The sequence below is a fragment of the Camelina sativa genome, chromosome 9, assembly GCF_000633955.1.
Source record: "Camelina sativa cultivar DH55 chromosome 9, Cs, whole genome shotgun sequence".
NCBI lineage: Eukaryota > Viridiplantae > Streptophyta > Magnoliopsida > Brassicales > Brassicaceae > Camelina > Camelina sativa.
In genome coordinates, this window is record NC_025693.1 from 20,974,277 (window position 1) to 20,992,759 (window position 18,483).

General features: G+C 36.0%; 2 protein-coding genes, 1 long non-coding RNA gene and 2 pseudogenes across 6 annotated transcripts in view; 3 read left to right on the top strand and 2 right to left on the bottom strand.

The window, feature by feature from the left end:
- Positions 1–1,029, top strand: part of LOC104711593 — a 1,895-nt pseudogene extending 866 nt beyond the window's left edge.
- The window catches only part of LOC104711592 (serine/threonine-protein kinase SRK2D), an 8,404-nt gene extending 4,824 nt beyond the window's left edge, over positions 1–3,580 (bottom strand). The window contains exons 1-9 of one of the 2 annotated variants that reach the window (XM_010428291.2): positions 3,204–3,580; positions 2,822–2,896; positions 2,626–2,727; positions 2,471–2,524; positions 2,267–2,359; positions 1,980–2,072; positions 1,784–1,888; positions 1,582–1,680; positions 1,244–1,492 (exon numbers count right to left, since the gene is read on the bottom strand). In XM_010428291.2, coding sequence (XP_010426593.1) covers positions 1,244–1,492; positions 1,582–1,680; positions 1,784–1,888; positions 1,980–2,072; positions 2,267–2,359; positions 2,471–2,524; positions 2,626–2,727; positions 2,822–2,896; positions 3,204–3,380 — 1,047 coding nt within the window. In that variant the 5' untranslated portion in view covers positions 3,381–3,580. Of the gene's footprint in view, positions 1–993; positions 1,493–1,581; positions 1,681–1,783; positions 1,889–1,979; positions 2,073–2,266; positions 2,360–2,470; positions 2,525–2,625; positions 2,728–2,821; positions 2,897–3,203 lie in introns of those variants that run through there. The other variant, XM_010428290.2, reaches the window with a different exon arrangement.
- On the bottom strand, positions 6,957–10,682 carry LOC104715515. Its single transcript, XM_010432912.1, has 7 exons — positions 10,654–10,682; positions 9,568–10,555; positions 8,932–9,447; positions 8,211–8,836; positions 7,882–8,127; positions 7,655–7,760; positions 6,957–7,565 (listed from the first exon to the last, which is right to left on the bottom strand). Exons 1-7 carry the CDS (start codon positions 10,680–10,682, stop codon positions 6,957–6,959), a joined length of 3,120 nt encoding a protein of 1,039 aa, XP_010431214.1.
- LOC104711594 lies at positions 12,072–13,417 on the top strand. 3 transcript variants are annotated; one of them, XR_755357.2, is made up of 4 exons: positions 12,072–12,390; positions 12,502–12,741; positions 12,853–13,010; positions 13,189–13,417. It is a non-coding gene; the product is annotated as an uncharacterized LOC104711594 (long non-coding RNA). The 3 variants fall into 3 exon arrangements; XR_755358.2 differs by lacking the exon at positions 12,502–12,741 and having other exon boundaries at positions 12,079–12,390; XR_002033439.1 differs by having other exon boundaries at positions 12,080–12,741.
- LOC104711595 lies at positions 14,386–16,379 on the top strand (annotated as a pseudogene).

The following is an 18,483-nucleotide window of genomic DNA, read 5'->3' on the forward strand; positions in this document are numbered from 1 at the left end:
TTTAAAAAAAAAAAAAAAAAAAAAAAAAAACTTCTTCTTTGTGGCAATTTTTGTTTGTTTGTTTGTTTGTTTGTTTTTTTTTTGTCAAACCGATTTCTAAGTTAACACCATTAAAAACTTAGATTGATAATTTGATACCATGACATGCATAGACTGACAACTTGATATCGTGACATACATAGTCACATAGATAGTCACATAGACTTAGTTTCATGATGTTCAAATAAGATCTCTTAGATTATAAATGGTTAACTCGGTTTCAATTTAAGACCTAGAATTTTTTGAAGTTTAAGTCTGTTGTTTTTTTCAGCTTGATTTGCTGTATCCAAATGATAGTTTGGATCATAATTTTTTTTGTTTATTTAGAAGATCGTTAGCGGACAATGATACATAACCTAGTGGTTTGTGCTAATTAATGGTTTCTATGCCATTTCCATAATGCCCAACACTAAATCTAACAAAACCTATATCATGTTCTATACAATAGCATGTGAATAATAATTTTGTTGTTTATCTTTAGGTACTGGAAGAAATTCATAGAGTTAGAAGCTACATTAAGATGGATGGTAGAAGTGGATGTTCAAGTCAAATCAATGGGCAGATATCAAAGAACTCAAGGCCAAGATTTCTGAAATGAACACTAAACTTGACGAAATCATGCGTCAACCATCGGATTGTACTTGTTTTAAGAGCAATCATAGCACATCGCAAAGTACTAGTCAAGATATTGTCGGAGAAACAGACCCATCTTCCGAGAAAAGTGGTGAATGTTCAAATGATGGATCTAAACCGAAGATTGATATCCACATCGGGTGGAGTTCAAGAACACGGAACAAAAACCACGAAATCCGATTTGTTTGGAAGTAATGATTTCTCGATGACCCAATCATGTCAAATCTCTCTAATGTAGTGATATGAATAACATAAAATGTATGTAGATTCAACTTAGGAATAATTTTCCTCAAATTTCTAATGCCATATATAATTTGTATAAAATGTGCCAATAGTGATTAAACAAAGAGAAATACATAAATATATTACACATTACAGTACATTACATATATGTATGTGAATCCAAAGTTTGTAGAGTTAAAAAAACCAACAAAACGGTCCCAAAATGAAGGATGGAGGTGGAGCTAAGACAAAACTCCACTGGTGTGTCTCAACAGTACGGACAAAACAGACTTTTGTCCTCAGAATCTCAGAGAGCATAAACTATCTCTCCACTACTGTCAACATCAATCTCAGATTCAGAATCAAAGTCATCCATGTCATCGTCTAGATCAAGATTATCAGCCATGAAATCATCAAGGCAACGGTTACGAACAGTTGGAATCGTAGCCTCTGATATTATCTGCATGATTGTGTCAAGGCTCTGCATCGGCTGCTCTGGTTCTTGAAACTGACTTCCCATTCTGTTCTCATCCATCAAGTCACCTGGAAGATTCTTCAAGAACCATTTATCGGATTTGATCTCTGGAATTGTGATTCTCTGCACCACATTGGATCTCTCAATTTGTTTATTCAGAACTCAAAAATGCTTTCAAGAACAGAGTTTTTTTTCCAAAGAGTAGGACTTACTGTTGCAGGATCAGCAACGAAAATCCTCGATATTAGATGTCGACATTCTGGTGAAAGGTGTAAGTCCTCTGGGATTGAGTATGTGACACTAAGGATTCTCTGCGTTTTAGGGTCAACGAAGAAGCAAACTCAATACAATCAAGTTTGAAGGATAATGAGTATAAGAAGGTGGTGGATAAAGAACTTAGAAAAAAAGCTTTACTTGTATTGTCTTTCGATAATCTCTTGGCTCTTGTGGATCCTCAAATGGATATGCTCCAACCAACATTACATATAAGGTTACGCCACATGACCATACATCTGCAAGCTGGGTATTGTAACACCACAAAATTCAGTGACAACTCAAAGAAAATATTGTGGTATAAATGTAGACAGAGGAATTGGTCTCAGGGGCTTACCTTGCCATCATATTCCTGTCGAAGAAGAATCTCTGGTGCAATGTATGCAGGTGTACCAACAGTTGACTTTGGTTGGGAATGAAGAACAGAAGACTGAAGAAAAGAAATGCATCGGTTAGGGCTTCAATGATAAATCAGTAGTAGGAAAGACATGATAGGCAAAAGAACATGAGAAAATAAGAAGCACAACGAGGAGTCTCAAGATGTTCCCCACTGATTTGCGCAGGGCCATGTCGAAGCATATACAAACTTGGAATTCAGAGAACAAACCTTGAGAGAAATAGTACCTTGGAATATCCAAAATCACATATTTTCAAACGAGGGGCAGGGCTTCCATCCAACAATGTATTCTCCAGTTTCAGATCCCGATGGCATATTTGCTTCATAGGGAAATCAAAACATAATATTACCAGAGTGAATCATTAAACTCTCAGAAAGAAACAAAAGAGAAAGAGAAAAAATTCAAACTAAAAGAACATTGCTCTGCACACCATTGCATGACAATAGCTAACACCAGATATAAGCTGCTGAAAGAAGAACCGAGCCTATACATTAAAACAAAAAAAAAAAAACACTCAAAGATCAGTACTAGGACATCGATACCGCAACACAGAAGTAAGAGAAGTAAGATAATCAGAATCAAAACCTCATCTTCACTAAACCTCCCAGCATTACAAATCCGCTCATAAAGTTCTCCACCAGCAGCATACTCCATAACAATAGCTAAATGGGTAGGCGTCAAAATCACCTAAAACCATAACAAAACACAAAACAAACTCAAACCCCTCTGCCTTACCACATACAAAACACACAAAGGAAGAAACATCAAAGGTGTATTATACCTCTTTAAACCTGACAATATTAGGATGCCTCAGTGATCTATGATTGATAATCTCCCTCTGAACATTCTCATCAATCTGTTAAACACAAAAAGTATTATCACAACAAATTCAAATACAAAATAAAAAGCATTAAACTGAAACGAATTAAAGAAAGGAGAAAACTTTGGAAGCATTTAATCATAGTAACAGAAAACAGAATTAAAAAAGCAAACTGGATCAGATAAAAAGGGAAGGTACTAAATCTAGAAACTAACAAAAAAACCGAAACTTTGGGGATCATCATCATCATCATCATCATCAGCATCACTAAAAGCCTATAAATATCAAATATTTTAATCCGTATTGAAATATTTAAGTAAAAGGGTTATGATAAAAAGCAAACCTTTTCACCTCTCTCGATGTACTTAACAGCAACAAGCTCCTTGGTAACCCTATCGGTCATGAGACGAGCTACGCCGAAATTACCAGACCCGATGTCTTTGACGAAGTCGTAACGATCACTGTCGTGCATAATCGGTAAATCAATCGGCATGATCGGTGTATTACTCCCCGGATCCATTTTTTTTGTTTCTCTCTCTCTTAGTCTACTATTTCTCAAATCACATCAGATCTCTCAGTAGTAGCTGAGAATCTAGAAGAGGAAGAGGAAGGAAGAAGAAGAAGAAGCTTCCAAGCAAAAATATCTCAAAGAAGGGATTTGGATAAATTTGGGGGTTGGGGGAAAAAGATTGGATCAACAAATGAGAAAGACAAAAGCCAATTATTGGTCGCTCTCCAAGTTAGATAAGAGGACAAAGAGAGAGAGAGAGTGCTTTGAAACGACGCCGTTTTTGTTTTGTTTGATATTTTTAATCTGTTATTGATACGACAAAAGCCGCCGCGTTTTGTTGATTTTTTAAGTTGTTTTTGGCTTCACTCCATCTTTGTCTTGTAAAAGATTTTTTTGTTTATCCGTAATTCACTACAAGAAAATTGGGTTTTAATAGCATCCGAATAAAGCTATCTATCAATATTATAGCGTTTTAACAAACGCTATATCTGTGCCCGTCATTATAGATCAGACACTTTATATAGTATTTTTTTGTTCTGCTATTGTATTCGCGGCTACCATAGCATTTGTGCGTCTGCAATTAAATATTCTATAACAGCGTTTTCAAATTATTGTTTTAAATATTAATATAGCATTTATATAAATGTAATTGTTTACATTTATTTTTTTATTATTTATTTTAATTATTTATTTTTTATTATATTATTTTTTTTAATTGATAGAAATTTTGATTTGTTTAATAGAAATTTAAAATATCCAATAAGATTGAATGTTACAAAGCCACAGACATTCTAAAGATACAAGTTCATAGTACTACATAAAATTCAAATGTGTCAGCCTCAAATGAATATAATCTTGTCATTAGGCCAAGCCACAGTGGTTCCGACTGCATCAGCTATGAATTCAACCTCAGAGTTTGCTCTCCATACTCTAGCACCATCAACCTTTGAAACCTCTACCCATACCTTGCTAGCATTGGGACCTAAAGGGACGAAATGAACCTTCTCTGCTGGATCAGTTGAGGATACACGACCGGTGGCAACTCTCTGCCCAGAGTTATCAATATCCAACAGAATACACTTCTGTTTGGCACATTTGCTGCTACTACCAGTGCTGGGACTAGCACTCTATAACCAAAAATTATAACACATCATCAGATCAACAATTGCAATCAAAGTTTCAACCATTCAGACATGCAAAAAAACTAGTTGCAAAAACTTACCTGACTTGATTTCCTGGTTGATTCATCGGTTGGAAGTGTTTGGATTAGGTTTATCTTATCAATAGGCCATGCTATGGTCTCATTTAGTGCATCACCCATGATTGAGAATTCAGGCATTGGTCTCCATAAATAAGCATCCGGGTTTACCACTAGCTGGACCTTAACAACTGCAGCATTTGGTCCCAGTGCAATATCGTTCACCAAATGTTTAGCATCAGTTGACAACAACAGACCCTCAGCAATCAAATCCCCATTTCCATTCCAATAATCAAAGATGTGAACTCTTCCTAGTGATGCATCCGTTTGCTAACGAGTCGCAAAAAATATACAGTCAAATTATAATCTAATTCACATTATTCTAGAGAGAAATACAGCAGTCATAATTTACCTCTTCACTAACAGTGGTAGGAGGTTGGGATAGGGGATCGTCTAATATTATCTTGTCAGTGGGCCATGCGATTTTACCTCCTACAGCTTGACTAAGGGAGACAATGGTTGGAGTAGGTCTCCAGATATATGCTTCTGGGATTGATGCATACTTCACAATTACAGCTGCTGCATTAGGACCCAATGGAATGCGACCAATCTTATATGTAGGTTCACTGGAACAGTATTCTCCTTCACCAACAACCACATCATTAGCCGAACACCAATCCAGTAGCTGGCACCTAATTCCTCCTTTGGTAGCATCGCTTAAGTCAGACTGCGAAACCGGATCATGACTCTGCAAGGACATGATAACCAAAACATCCATATAAGTTGGTATCTAAATCAAAATTACATCTTAAAATTTCACATCATGACAGAACCAGTTTAAAATAGTTACCTTTTTACCAGCTAAGTTACTGACCACATTCTCCAAATCTGCAATCTTGGTAAGTAATTCTGCTTGAGTAGCTTCAAGCTTCTGGACATGGGAGTCTCTAGTCTGTAAGAATGCCATCTTGGTAATAGTAGCGCCTCTGCCCATGCCTCTAAGTCTTCCTGGTTTGTCTTTTCCAAGTACCTGACTCACAGCATCGTCTCTAACATTATCCGTGGTTGTGGAGTCCATTTCACTATCAATTGTCTTGATCTTTTCCTGAAATAAAAATTGATACACAACATATATAAACTACTTTCAAATAACTTAAAGAACAAACATTATGATTGGTGATTCTTACAATCGTTTCTGCAAATTCTTCCCTCACAGGTCTTCCATCAGAATGTGTATGTCCTGCTATCCACACCTTACTTCTAGTAACTTTCCTAGGATCAGAACTCTTTTTTTTCTACAAGTACAACCAACCAATTCTATAATATCTCAAGTAGTCATACAACCAACCAATTCAATATAGAAGCACACATACCATCTCATGAGCTAAGCGAACCATTCCTTTGCGGCTGGTGGTGTGAGGAATTTGACCCTTCCTCATACGTCTGAATTTTTCACTTTTCTCCTATTGACACAAAGAAATGGCCATAAGTAATATACACAAAAAAAGTTAAATAATCAATGGGAAGTTTTTTAATAACCTTAGAAGCTCTGCTATTCAATTTATTCACCCAACTGTTCCAAGCTGATGCACATTGGATGTTGCTAGGCTTTAGTTCCTGTAATTTGACCTTGCTTTTAGTAGCTCGAACTTTTCTAGAAAGCGTAGATTTAGAAGCCCTCCACAACCCACCCATTTGCCTTAAAAGTGCTTCTTTTTGCCAATCTTCTTTCAAATTGAACCTTACCTGTTAGACATTGCCAACTTAAAACATTAAAATCATTTACAGATTATTAATAGATAGATATACACTTAGTCAAGCTTACCTGAATTTCTTCCCACATCACGTCTTTTGTCCTTTCATCGAGATGTCTCCAGTCATCTAGCAGTACTGGCACATGCTCTCTCACAAGAGGACCAAGGAAAGAGGAGAGTGTCACTGATCCACTGCCAACATGCTCACCCATAGCATTAAACTCCACATCCACCTTATCGTCATCATGCTTTGCCACTTTGCGCATTCTCGTTGGACCTCTTGACTTCTTCTTTATGTTATCTGATTGTTGTGTTTGTGTTTCAGAGGCGTTAGATTCTTGTACACGGGGTGAGTCTTCTTCTGCTTCAGTCTCATCTCTTTCTCCAACATCTGGTTCCTCTGCGTTCTTATCTCCTTCAGTTACATTTTGCATTATCTCAACACTCTGATCTGGTTCCTCTGCATTATTATCTCCTTCAGTTACATGAGCCTTCTTGTTTTTCTTCGTCCTCAAGGATAATACAAGACTCACATCAACTCCCGCCTGGCGCTTACTGCGACGAACTACTTTATCAGCTACAGGTTTCATCGTCTTTGGTTACCTGAAACACAATCAAGTTTTTAATTAAATCTTATACTAGAACACCTTCACAATCATCCCTAACACAAAAACTGTCATCATCAGTCTCATGATCTCCTAAATCTTCAATTGGCTGGACTGATGATTGTGCAGGAACTAACTCATCTACTGTGTCCATCATGTTGTACCCTCTTGGTGGTGCCCGCATAACAACATACCAAGGTGAGTTCTCATCATCTCTGGAGTAAAAAACTTGTTTAGCTTGCGATGCCAGAATGAAAGGATCATTTAAGAATGATGTCTGATTCATATGGAGATTGACAAGTGTGAACCTGTCTTCCTCTTTCACTCCATTCCCTTTGTTAGCCCAACTACACCTAAATAATGGAACCTGGAACATGTGGTAGTCCATCAATACGATCTCCTTTATCACTCCATAGAATGCTACTATGTCTGCCATTTGTCTCGTATCTTTAGAACTAGCTCTACACATAGAGAATGCTTCATAAGTTACTCCACTATTCTGAGTCTTCCTCTTGACATCATCTGTTTGAAAGCGATGGCCGTTTACTACAAAACCCTTATAAGTTTGAGCGATATGTCTTGGTCCAAAAGCAAGCCATCTCAGCCTACTAGAATGGTCCTTCGAGTTACTTGGTATCTAGCAGTTAACAAAAAACAATTATTTGTCATGAACACAACCACAATCAAATTTATAACTAACAAATTGATATTTGACATTCTTCTAACCTTTTTTTTAATCCACTGTGGGAACCTTTCGTTATGATATTTCCATAATAGAGTTGAATTCTTTGCGCATCTTGCATCTATAGCTTGCAGTTCTTCCAAATGCAACCTGTTTTACACATAGTTAGACTCATATTTCATAAAAGTCCAAGATTGTAAATATAAAACTCAATAAAATTTACCCTTACTCAATATATGGTTCCATGACTGCTGTATTCATGAGAATATACCGATGAGCTATGTCTCGCTCTTTATCTGTGAGAATCTTTTCTGTGGCTTTCTGCAGTGGTCGACCTTCAAGGACATGTTCATCTACCTCAACATCTTCATTGCGAGCAAGTGTTTCTTCAACTGGAACAGACTTCTGAAGAAACTCTAAACAAAACGCAAGGCATTCACCAGCCAAGTAGCCTTCAGCCATACAAGCTTCTGGCCTTGCAAAATTCTTCACATATGCCTTTAGTGTCTTCATGTATCTACATGTACATAAGAAAACTCATTATAATTATGGCCATACAAGATTATTTAACATCTTAAATATATAGAACATAGAAATTACCTCTCAAAAGGGTACATCCATCTGAAGTGTACAGGGCCACCCAAGCGTGCTTCTCTTGCTAGGTGTATTGGCAGGTGAAACATAATGTCAAAAAGAGATGGTGGAAAGTATCTCTCCAACTGACACATTGTTTCCACGAACTCTGATTCTAGTGTAATTAGCTTCTCTGGATCAATTACACGTTGGCACAGCCTGTTGAAGTAATTGCATACTCGATTCACTGCTATACGAGGTCCTTTAGGCAGTAAACCTCTCAAAACCACCGGAAACAGGTTCTGCATTATGACATGATGGTCATGTGACTTGAGACCACCAATGCTGGGAGGATCTACTGACACACAATTAGAGATGTTGGCACAATATCCATCAGGACCTCTGAATTTGGATAACCTTCTGCACAATTTACGTTTCTCCTCCTTAGAAAGCCAATACGCAGCTGGAGGTAAGTAGGTTCTCTTCCCACGTATCTCCGCATGTAAGTTGCTTCGAATACCAATGTCTTCTAAATCTTTCCTTGCTTTCAACCCATCCTTGGATTTTCCACTATGCATCAGAATAGGTAATAGTGCATCAGACACATTCTTTTCCACGTGCATGACATCAATATTATGCCTCACAGGCAGATACTGCAATATCCATTCAACAAGTAAAAATCAGAAACACACTATAGTAGTTAAATTGAAGAACCAAATTGAAATTTCATTTATTAATTTCTACTAACCTTCCAATAAGGTAAGTCAAAGAAGATTGATCTTTTTTTCCACCGCCATTGATCATCGCCTTCTTCATATTCATCAGCTGAACTCGCATCATCAACATCTGCCTCAACTCTTTTTCTCTTGCCTTTCTTATCTAAAGGTCTACCAAATTCATTCCTAAAATCTTTAAGGCTCTCAAGTATTTCTGCTCCACTCTGAATTCTATTTGCAGTACCAACCTCCACCGTATTGTCAAACCACCCTTTCTTACGTCTATAAGGATGCCCAGGTCTCAAACGCTTCATGTTACCCATATATACATGTTTGCGGCTGAACTTTAACCACCTATGAGGTGTATCCTTCCCACAGACAATACACGCTTGCTTCCCTTTCACTTTACATCCAGATAATGTACCTAATGCTGGATAGTCAGTGATACTCCACAACAATATAGCTCTTAGAGTGAAACTCTCCTGCTTAAACGAGTCATAAACCTCCATACCATCATTCCATAACTCTTTTAGGTCATCTATCAGCGGCTGTAGATATACATCAATATTGTTGCTTGGTGCGGTTGGTCAAGGTATCAACATTGACAACATGATGTTTTCTTCTTTCATACACTCCGTTGGAGCCATATTTTAATTGACTAAGAACACCGACCATGTGCTGTATTTGGTGTTTTGGATAGCGAACGGATTCATCCCATCAGTAGAAATTCCTAGTCTAAGGTTTCTAGCATCCCCAGCAAACTCTGGCCATTTATCGTTTACCTGGATCCAAGTCAAGGAGTCCACTAGATGCCGCATTGTACCATCTTCACTAGCATTAGTAAAGTGCCAACACAAATCCTCAGCCAACCGTTTTGATCTAAACATCCTCCTAAATCTATCTTTTATTGGAAAGTACCGTAGCACCTTTGCTGGAATCCCTTTCCTCTCCTCACCGGTTATATTATCTGTTTCCCATCTTGATTCAGCACATCTTGGACAGCTTGTTAACTCCGCATATTGCTTTCGATAAAGGATACAATCATTTATGCAGGCGTGAATGGAATCATAACCAAAACCAAAAACCTTCAAAAATCTCTTCATCTCATCCGTAGACGTAGGCAGCACATTCTCTCCAGGTAGCATGTCATGTACTATTGTCAGTAGCTGATCAAAAAAGTTCTCTGACATCCCACTCTTGACCTTTATCCGGTAAAGTGCCATGATTGCAGAAACCTTTGTGTAGTTAGCACACGTCGAGTATAAGGGAGTTTCTGCATCCTCTAACTTCTTTCTAAACTCGATTTCCTCTTTACTGTCAATACCCTCCAACTCTTCTACACTGTGATTCTCAGACAATTTCTTGCCTTCACTCGACTTAAAAGCTGTCCTAATCAACTCAAAAGCCTCGTACTCAGATGTATCAGCATCCGCTGTCTTTTCATTCCTTATCTCCCCATGTTTACTCCAACATTTACTTCTCTTGTACTTTAGATCCATCCCTCTAATAACCAGATGCTCCAACACTGTCTCATTTGACTGATGAACCACATTGCGACAGTCAACGCAAGGACAAAACATATCTGATAGATTACCCAAACATCTTGCTGAATCAAACACAAATTTAGTTGCTCCTAGCTCATACTCAAGACTATTCCTGTAAGTAATAAAGAAACGTACAAAAGTAATCAGAGAAACAAAATCTAAGAAACCCGAATCTGAAATGATATGGATGAAGAACATTCAAGTTAATACCTTGGTAACCAGACCCAAGTTTTATCCATGTTACAACAGCTCCGACCAAATGTGCACACAAGTAATCAGATACACTCACGTTAAGTCACAACAAAAAAGAACGAAATCGACCAACAAAAAAAAAACAAAAAAACGAAATCAATCAAGTTGGAGTGAAATACCTTCTAGATTGTCTTCACTTTTCCTTGAAATCGACCGACAAAAAAACGAAAGTAACAAATTAGAAACATATCAGAAGAATCAGAACAATAAAACCCTAGATCGAAAGAATGAACAAAACTGAGATTTCGTACAAAAGAGTGAGATTTACCAGAAAAATAAAACCACAATCGACCGAGGGGAAGCTGGAAAGACTCGGGAGACAATCCGATTTGGCAAAGACTTTGAGTAAGATCTGTGTCGGAGAGTGAAATTGTCGGAGATCTGTGTTGGGAGAGTAAAAATTGTGTCGGACACAAGTCGGATTTCGGAAATAGACAGTGAAAATCGAGCAAAAAAAAGAGAGAGGGAAGAAATGAAATTTTAGGGTTCGTGGGTAATTGGAGATTTTTGTCGAGAAGTGAAAAGATAGCCTCCAAATGTTTCTAAGTGTCGCGGGATCTAATTTTTAGTTTACCGCCTAACACTATCATAGCGTTTACTAATTGGTATTGCTATTAAACATAGCCCCGAAATAGGCAAAAAATTTATTCATTTTTTAATATAATATAACATAGCGTTTACATATACATAAACGCTATCTAAAAATTAAAGGTCTACTAACGATAGCATTATTGCCAAAAACGCTGTACTACTGTGCTATTAAAACCCAATTTTCTTGTAGTGATTTTTTTTTTATATTCCCTATTTTTTTAATATATAACATTTACCACTAATTCCCATTAAGTTTCTCAAGGTTAGTTAAGCTTAAGCATATAAATTATAGTCCATCCTGCATGAGATGTCTCATGATGAATCTATACATTTGATCCTCCAGAGAACCATCGAGCTTGAACAAGGAACATCTCCGTTGGTGCCAAGTCAAGTGGCTCTTACAAGTCAAGATACATCTAGCGTAGGTCATAAGTTGCTGGTACGTTATTCATCCTGCATTCATGCTTATAAACTTGACTTCAGAGAACTTCTTTACTCTGTTGCTAGATATTATTTTGGATAGTAAGTTCATCCTAAGCTACTAAATTCTCCATTTATTGTGTGTTCGCGTGATACGGTGATAGGGAGGTCAGTGAGACACATTCCAATCATTAATCCAATCATAATCAATACAATAAAAGAAGAAGAATGCGTTGCATTCCTGGTGTGACACATCAGCCTCAACATTGAAGCTGGTGTTGACACCTCAGTAAAAACTTATAACCAATCAAATTATAATATTAATACATATCAGCTGGTTTTAGTCTTATGTGGACAAAGCAAAAAGTAAAACGATACGTTTATTCAATCGACGCTTGATTTCTTCTTCTTCGTCGCCATTTAGAGGAGATTGAGAGATGCAGCCTAATCTTTTTCCATTCAGTTTTGGGTAATCCATTTCTCTTCAATGGCAGAGATCTAAACGAACTTGGTTATGGTGCTGAATTCGACAGCTCTAGGGTTTTCTTCTTTCTCCCTTTCTTATTATCTCAGGGTAGTGATGGGATGGATTTGTCTAAGGTTGGTGAAAAATTCCTCGGCTCTGTTAAATCTATTATGTCGCTTGGTCTCTTACCTTCTGCTTCTTTCTCTGATCATCCTGAGGTAATTTCCAACTCATAACATCAATGGAGTTTGTTTTTAGGAGAATTGAAATTATTTTAAATGTGGAGATTAAAAGATCCATCTTTTAGTAAATTCTTGCATGTGTTGCAGTTGATGCTGTGGTTGCTGTCTTGCCACTATGTAAGCATTAATTTTTAAATCTCCATTTAGCTTTCTCGACAAAGGAACGAAATTGTCATCTCTACTACCATTTCTCCGACTTGAGAATTGAGAGATGGATGATAAACGTGTCTATGACTTTGGTAACTCTATAGTCTTTGGTTAACGCTTTCACTATGAAGCCGCAATACAAGTCACAAACCAAACCATAAGTGTTTAGTTAACCAAACCGTAAGTGTTTAATCTGAGTTTAGTCTAGAGCATAGTGTTTAATGTCTAGTAGATATCTCCTTTGGTTTAATGGTATTGAGAAGCAGTAACATGCTTTGCCTTATTACACAGGTGGGGTTCAAGATGTTCTTAGGGGTCACTGCATCAGTGACAAGCTGGGACGCAGATGAGGCTTGCTGCAGTATAATCTTGGAGGACTTCCCAATACTTGCCAAGGTCTTTACTACTGCAATGTCTTAAGTGGAGTCATTAGAGGAGCTTTGGAAATGGTCAGTCTCCTTTTTATTCCCATTTTCTTGTTACATAAATTGCGTTTTTTAAACTTCTCATCAAAACAGTCTCCCTAGAAACTTAAAAGAAACTTCTCTTACTCCTCAATTACCAAGTGTAGAAGAATATTTTTGGGCTGAGTGCTTATGTTCTTATATCCATCTCCACAATGAACAGGTTTCGATGACATGGACGTGTGATGTTCTTCGAGGGGATGATGCTTATGAGTTGCAGGAGAAGCTACTGAAACAAGTCGCAGAGGAGTACAACGATGATGAACAATTTGTTCAAAATTACAATTTTGTGTGAGGGAACAAACTGAATGTAACTACAATGGACTACAATAAAACCCAATACGAGCCAACTTTTTTCTAAAGACCAAATAACCATTTAGCTTGTGATATGAGCGTTTAGTGGAGCAGCCGAGCAGCCGGTTGCTTCTATACCATATACACGATATACTTGTGAGTTGGTATCTATTTTTTCAAATAATGTTGGCCGAGCAAACAAGTTAAAGATAGAAACTTCGATTAGTGTGGTTTGAAAAATTTGTGTGTACTCAATATGGTTTTAAAAATGTAAATATGTGTCTAAGCAAAAACAAAATTAAACATAGTGCATATAGTTAATGAAACGATATATGTATATTTATATGAAGCATTCATTGCATACGTCATTGAATTCTCTTTAACAAATACGTCCCAACTTAAATCTCACTTGAGAGCATACCATAAAATCGATATTATCTCACGCTCAAAAGTATTCATCATTTTCATTAATTCTTCTAATTCTACAGTTCAAGATATGCAAACATTAGCAAACAACAGTTAAAGAGAAATCAAAACATCTTCAGGCAATAATATAAATTTGCTAATGTATCTAAAAGATTTAAACCATTTTAATTTAATTATGATTGCACAGATAAAACAAATATAAAATGAAAAAATCATCCAAAAACAATCGGGTATCAACCTAGTACATATAATAATACTATAATTTCAATAACTAAATTTCTAAATTAATTCTAAAAAAAATACAAGAAATAAAAACTGATATGTGTTTACGAAATCGAGAAACTGAAAAAAGGATAACATAAGTAGAAAGAATTATTGAAATGTTATCCAAAAGTTGGTTTATTACTTATATCTATAAATCTTTTGAAAATTACTCAAATGTTTAGTGGTCTAGGTGTAATTACAATATACTCCTTGGTTTTTGTTTTTCGATTTTGAGTAAAAAATTAAAAAAAAAAATACACATCAGCAAATTAAAATATACATCATTTTCGATTTTCGAGGTCACTAATCAGTTTTATTTCAGAATCTACTCTTGTTTTTTCTTGTTTATGTTAAAGAAGGAAAACAAATAGTTTCGACTTCATAAACCCGAAAAAAAACATATTTACTCGAGATCATTGTCGATGGTGACGGTGTGGGCACTTCGGCGTAATTTTCGCCGGAAAGTTACTCGAGTAATATTGCCCATGACGAAACCAAGTCGTGACCGTCGTGACCGTCGTTCCCCTTCTTTGTCTGGCTCTTCTTCTCGTTCCAGCTTCAGATCCCGTTCCCGCTCTGGTTCGAGTCCCTCTAGGGTCTCTTTCGCGCTCCCGCTCCCGTTCTAGATCGCTCTCTTCATCTTCATCTCCTTCCCGGAGCGTCAGTTCTGGGAGTCGCAGTCCTCCACGCCGTGGAAAAAGGTTAGGGTTTCTTCCTCACTTTTTCCAATTTCCAATTTCCAATTTGATTCCTGTAATTAGGCTTTCATCCTTGTTGTGGGAAGAAGAAGTTTGTAAGAACGGAGGCTTTTGCAATTTAACCTATTTTTCTGGGTTTAGATATATCTAATCGTGACCTTGATGTTCTGATAAATCTTTTATTTCTTGCAGTCCTGCTGGACCTGCTAGGCGAGGTTGCTCTCCTCCTCCACAATCTAAAGGAGCCTCTTCACCTTCTAAGTAATTTCGAAACTCCTGTCTCGTGCACATAATTCATGTTTTCGTCAGATGCTTAGTTTTGCTGACTTTACAATCTAATTATGCTTTCAGGAAAGCTGCTCCTACTCAAGAATCTCTTGTTCTCCATATTGGTTCTCTTAGTAGGAATGTGAACGAAGGCCATCTGAAAGAAATTTTTGGTATGTTGATTGGTCTTTTGTGTGTTCCTCTGCTTGTTCTTATTCTATTACACCATAACCGAGTAGACAAGTGCTGTAGGCCTCAACTTTGATCCGTAGTGTATAGGTCATTACCTATTACTGGTATTGTGATTATTTTATTTGGGATGACTAGTTTGCTTGGTGAAGATGTTAAGTCTTAACTCGTCACGTTATTAATGGCTTGTTTTTTTTGAATTTTCAGGCAACTTTGGTGAAGTTATACATGTGGAACTTGCGATAGATCGAGCTGTAAGTTACTATTTCTTACTCTCTTTTGTTTACTAGTATCACTTGTTAAGAAAGTTGCTCATAATTCTTTTCCATTTTAATAGGTTAACCTTCCAAGAGGACATGCCTACGTTGAATTCAAGGCAAGAGCTGATGCTGAGAAACCGCAGCTGTTCATGGATGGTGTACGTCTCTTGCCAGATACAAACTGCTATATGTCTGTACTTAACATATTTGCTGAGAAGATTTATGCAAACTTTTTTTTTGTTTACTTAACGCAGGGCCAAATTGATGGAAATGTTGTTAAAGTAAGTTTTACACTACCACCTCGTCGGAAAGTATCTCCACCCCCTAAACCTCTCTCAAGTGCACCAAAGAGAGATGCATCTAAATCTGATAATGCCGGTGCTGAAATTGAGAAAGATGGTCTCCGTCTTCGAAGACGGTCTCCTCTTCCTCTAAGGAGAAGGTAATTCTATGTGGTACCCTAATTACGGCTGTAGTAATTGGATGATAGGAATTGCATCTTGAGAAATGTGGAGTTTTAATATATATTTTGTATTGGGCATGATTCAGGTCACCTGCAAGGAGAGTACGCAGTCCTCTCAGAAGATCCCCTATCCGCAGGCGTAGCCGATCCCCAATTCGTAGACCTGGTCGCTCTCGTTCAAGGTCCATCTCACCCTGCAGTATAGTGCAAAGTGAGAAGGATTTTGCTGACTCGTTTTTAGGGGCTCAACGTGAAGCTGCTGCTTCTTTTGGCGTTAACACTATTCTTCTTGAGAAATACATCACTCGACCTAGGCATATAGAAGTTCAGGTAGTTGCTCATTGCCATGATATCCAGGCAAAAATATCAACAATTGTTATTATATCTTTCTGTTATGGTGCATTGAAACCAATTTATTGTGTGTAGAAGGAAGACAGATATTATAACTTTAGTTTATATTTGGTTGAGTGATTGTTTAATAGTGGCTGAGTTATTGTTTAGTAATGGCTGAGTTATTTTTTAGTAATGGCTGAGTTATACAAAAAGTGTTGTTGGGGAGACCCAAACAATAATTATGTTTATTGTTAAAAATCACACGCGTAATAAATGAGATTTTAGCGATTTTTAATTTAAAAAGAATTAAAAATTTGAATTTGAATTTTAAATTTTCTTTTTTAATAAAAGTATTTCTCAAACAATTGATTGATATGGCTGAGTTATCGACATAAACGGCTGACTTATGAAATATTTGTAAACTAGAATTATTATAACTCAAAATTAAAATATAGAATGAAAAAATTAATATTACAATCATAATAAGCAATAAAAAATAATAATTATAGACAAATATTGATTTTTACACAGTCTGATCAAAATGTGTAAAACATTCAAAGCATGACATTTAGGGGTTAGGTTTAGGGTTAGGGTTTGGGTTTGAGGTGTAAGGTTCATATTTCCAACATTATGAGTTTTAATATAACAGTTTGGTTTTGGTTATGTTGTGTTTGGTTTAAGGTGGTAATTTGAATATACTAATATGATAACCATTTGAAAATTTGAAAATTTTTGAAATTACTTTTCGGTTATTTCCGGTTATGGGTTGGTTAGATGAATATATAACCATAAATAATTCAAATGTTATCCAAATTAGGTGGATTAACTTAGTATAACCGATAGCAAGCCGAATATAACCGTAATTAACCGAAAATAATAGAAAAAATAGTTTCTGGTTCGTTTCGGTTTGGTCGGTTATTTAGTCATTTTAATTTGAAGGTTGGCTGAGTTATGGTAACGTTATGGCTGAGTTATGCAACGGATATATTAATTTATTATATACCTTCTCGAGAATACAAAAAGTGTTGTTGGGGAGACGCAAACAATAATTATGTTTATTGTTAAGAACCACATGCGTAATAAATGAGATTTTAGCGATTCTTTTATTTAAAAAAAAAAATCAAAATTTGAATTTGAATTTGAATTTAATTTTTTTTTTAATAAAAGTATTTCTCAAACAATTGACTGATATGGCTGAGTTATCGACATAAACGGCTGACTTATGAAATATTTGTAAATTAGAATTATTATAACTCAAAAATTAAAATATAGAATGAAAAAATGAATATTACAATCATTATAAGCTATAAAAAGTAATAATTATAGAAAAAATTGATTTTTACACAGTTTGATCAAAATGTGTATAACATTCAAAAATATGACATTTAGGGGTTAGGGTTAGGGTTAGGGTTAGGGTTTGAGGTTTGGAGTTCATATTTCCAACATTATGAGTTTTAATATAACAGTTTGGTTTTGGTTATATTGTATTTGGTTTAAGGTGGTAATTTGGATATACTAATATGATAACCATTTGAAAATTTAATTTTTTTTGAAATTACTTTTTGGTTATTTCCGGTTATGGGTCGGTTAGATGAATATATAACCATAAATAATCCAAATGTTATCCAAATTAGGTCGATTAACTTAATATAGCTGATAGCAAGCCGAATATAACCGTAACTAACCGAAAATAATGGAAAAAATAGTTTCCGGTTCGGTTTGGTTTGGTCGGTTATTTAGTCATTTTAATTTGAGGGTTGGCTGAATTATGGTAAAGTTATGGCTGAGTTATCGTTTAGGGTCTTCTCAATAATATGAAAACGTATTATTCTTTCCTGGCTTTTTTGTTCTGTCAGATTCCTAATAAGTATTAAAACATTTCTCGATATTACAAAAAGTGTTGTTAGGGAAGCGCAAAAAATCACTAATTATGTGCCTACTCAAATCCACACGCATAATAAATTCATAAAGTGAGATTTTAATCACAAGATATTATTGCAAATAATATCTGGGTCTTTTGTTCTGTAAGTTTCCTAATAATTATTGAAACGTTACTCGATGTCACAAAAAGTATAGTTAGGGAAGCGCGAAAAATCACTAATTTTGTGCCTGCTCAAATCCACATGCATAATAAATTCATAAAGTGAGCTTTTTATCACAAGATATTATTGCAAATAATTAACTAATTATTATCCTTTGTAAAATTGTTAACTCAAAAGATTAGTCAACATCATGGAAATTTTCATGAGTTAAAGATGTGATAA

What these genes read in the sequence shown, in the direction of transcription:
- LOC104715515 (XM_010432912.1), bottom strand. Translation starts at nt 10,682, where the DNA reads ATGGATAAAACTTGGGTCTGGTTACCAAG. An exon ending in CCAAATACAGCACATGGTCG is followed by an intron (nt 9,448 to 9,567) that starts GTGTTCTTAGTC and finishes GTATATCTACAG; the next exon opens with CCGCTGATAGATGACCTAAA. An exon ending in TTGACTTACCTTATTGGAAG is followed by an intron (nt 8,837 to 8,931) that starts GTTAGTAGAAAT and finishes TGGATATTGCAG; the next exon opens with TATCTGCCTGTGAGGCATAA.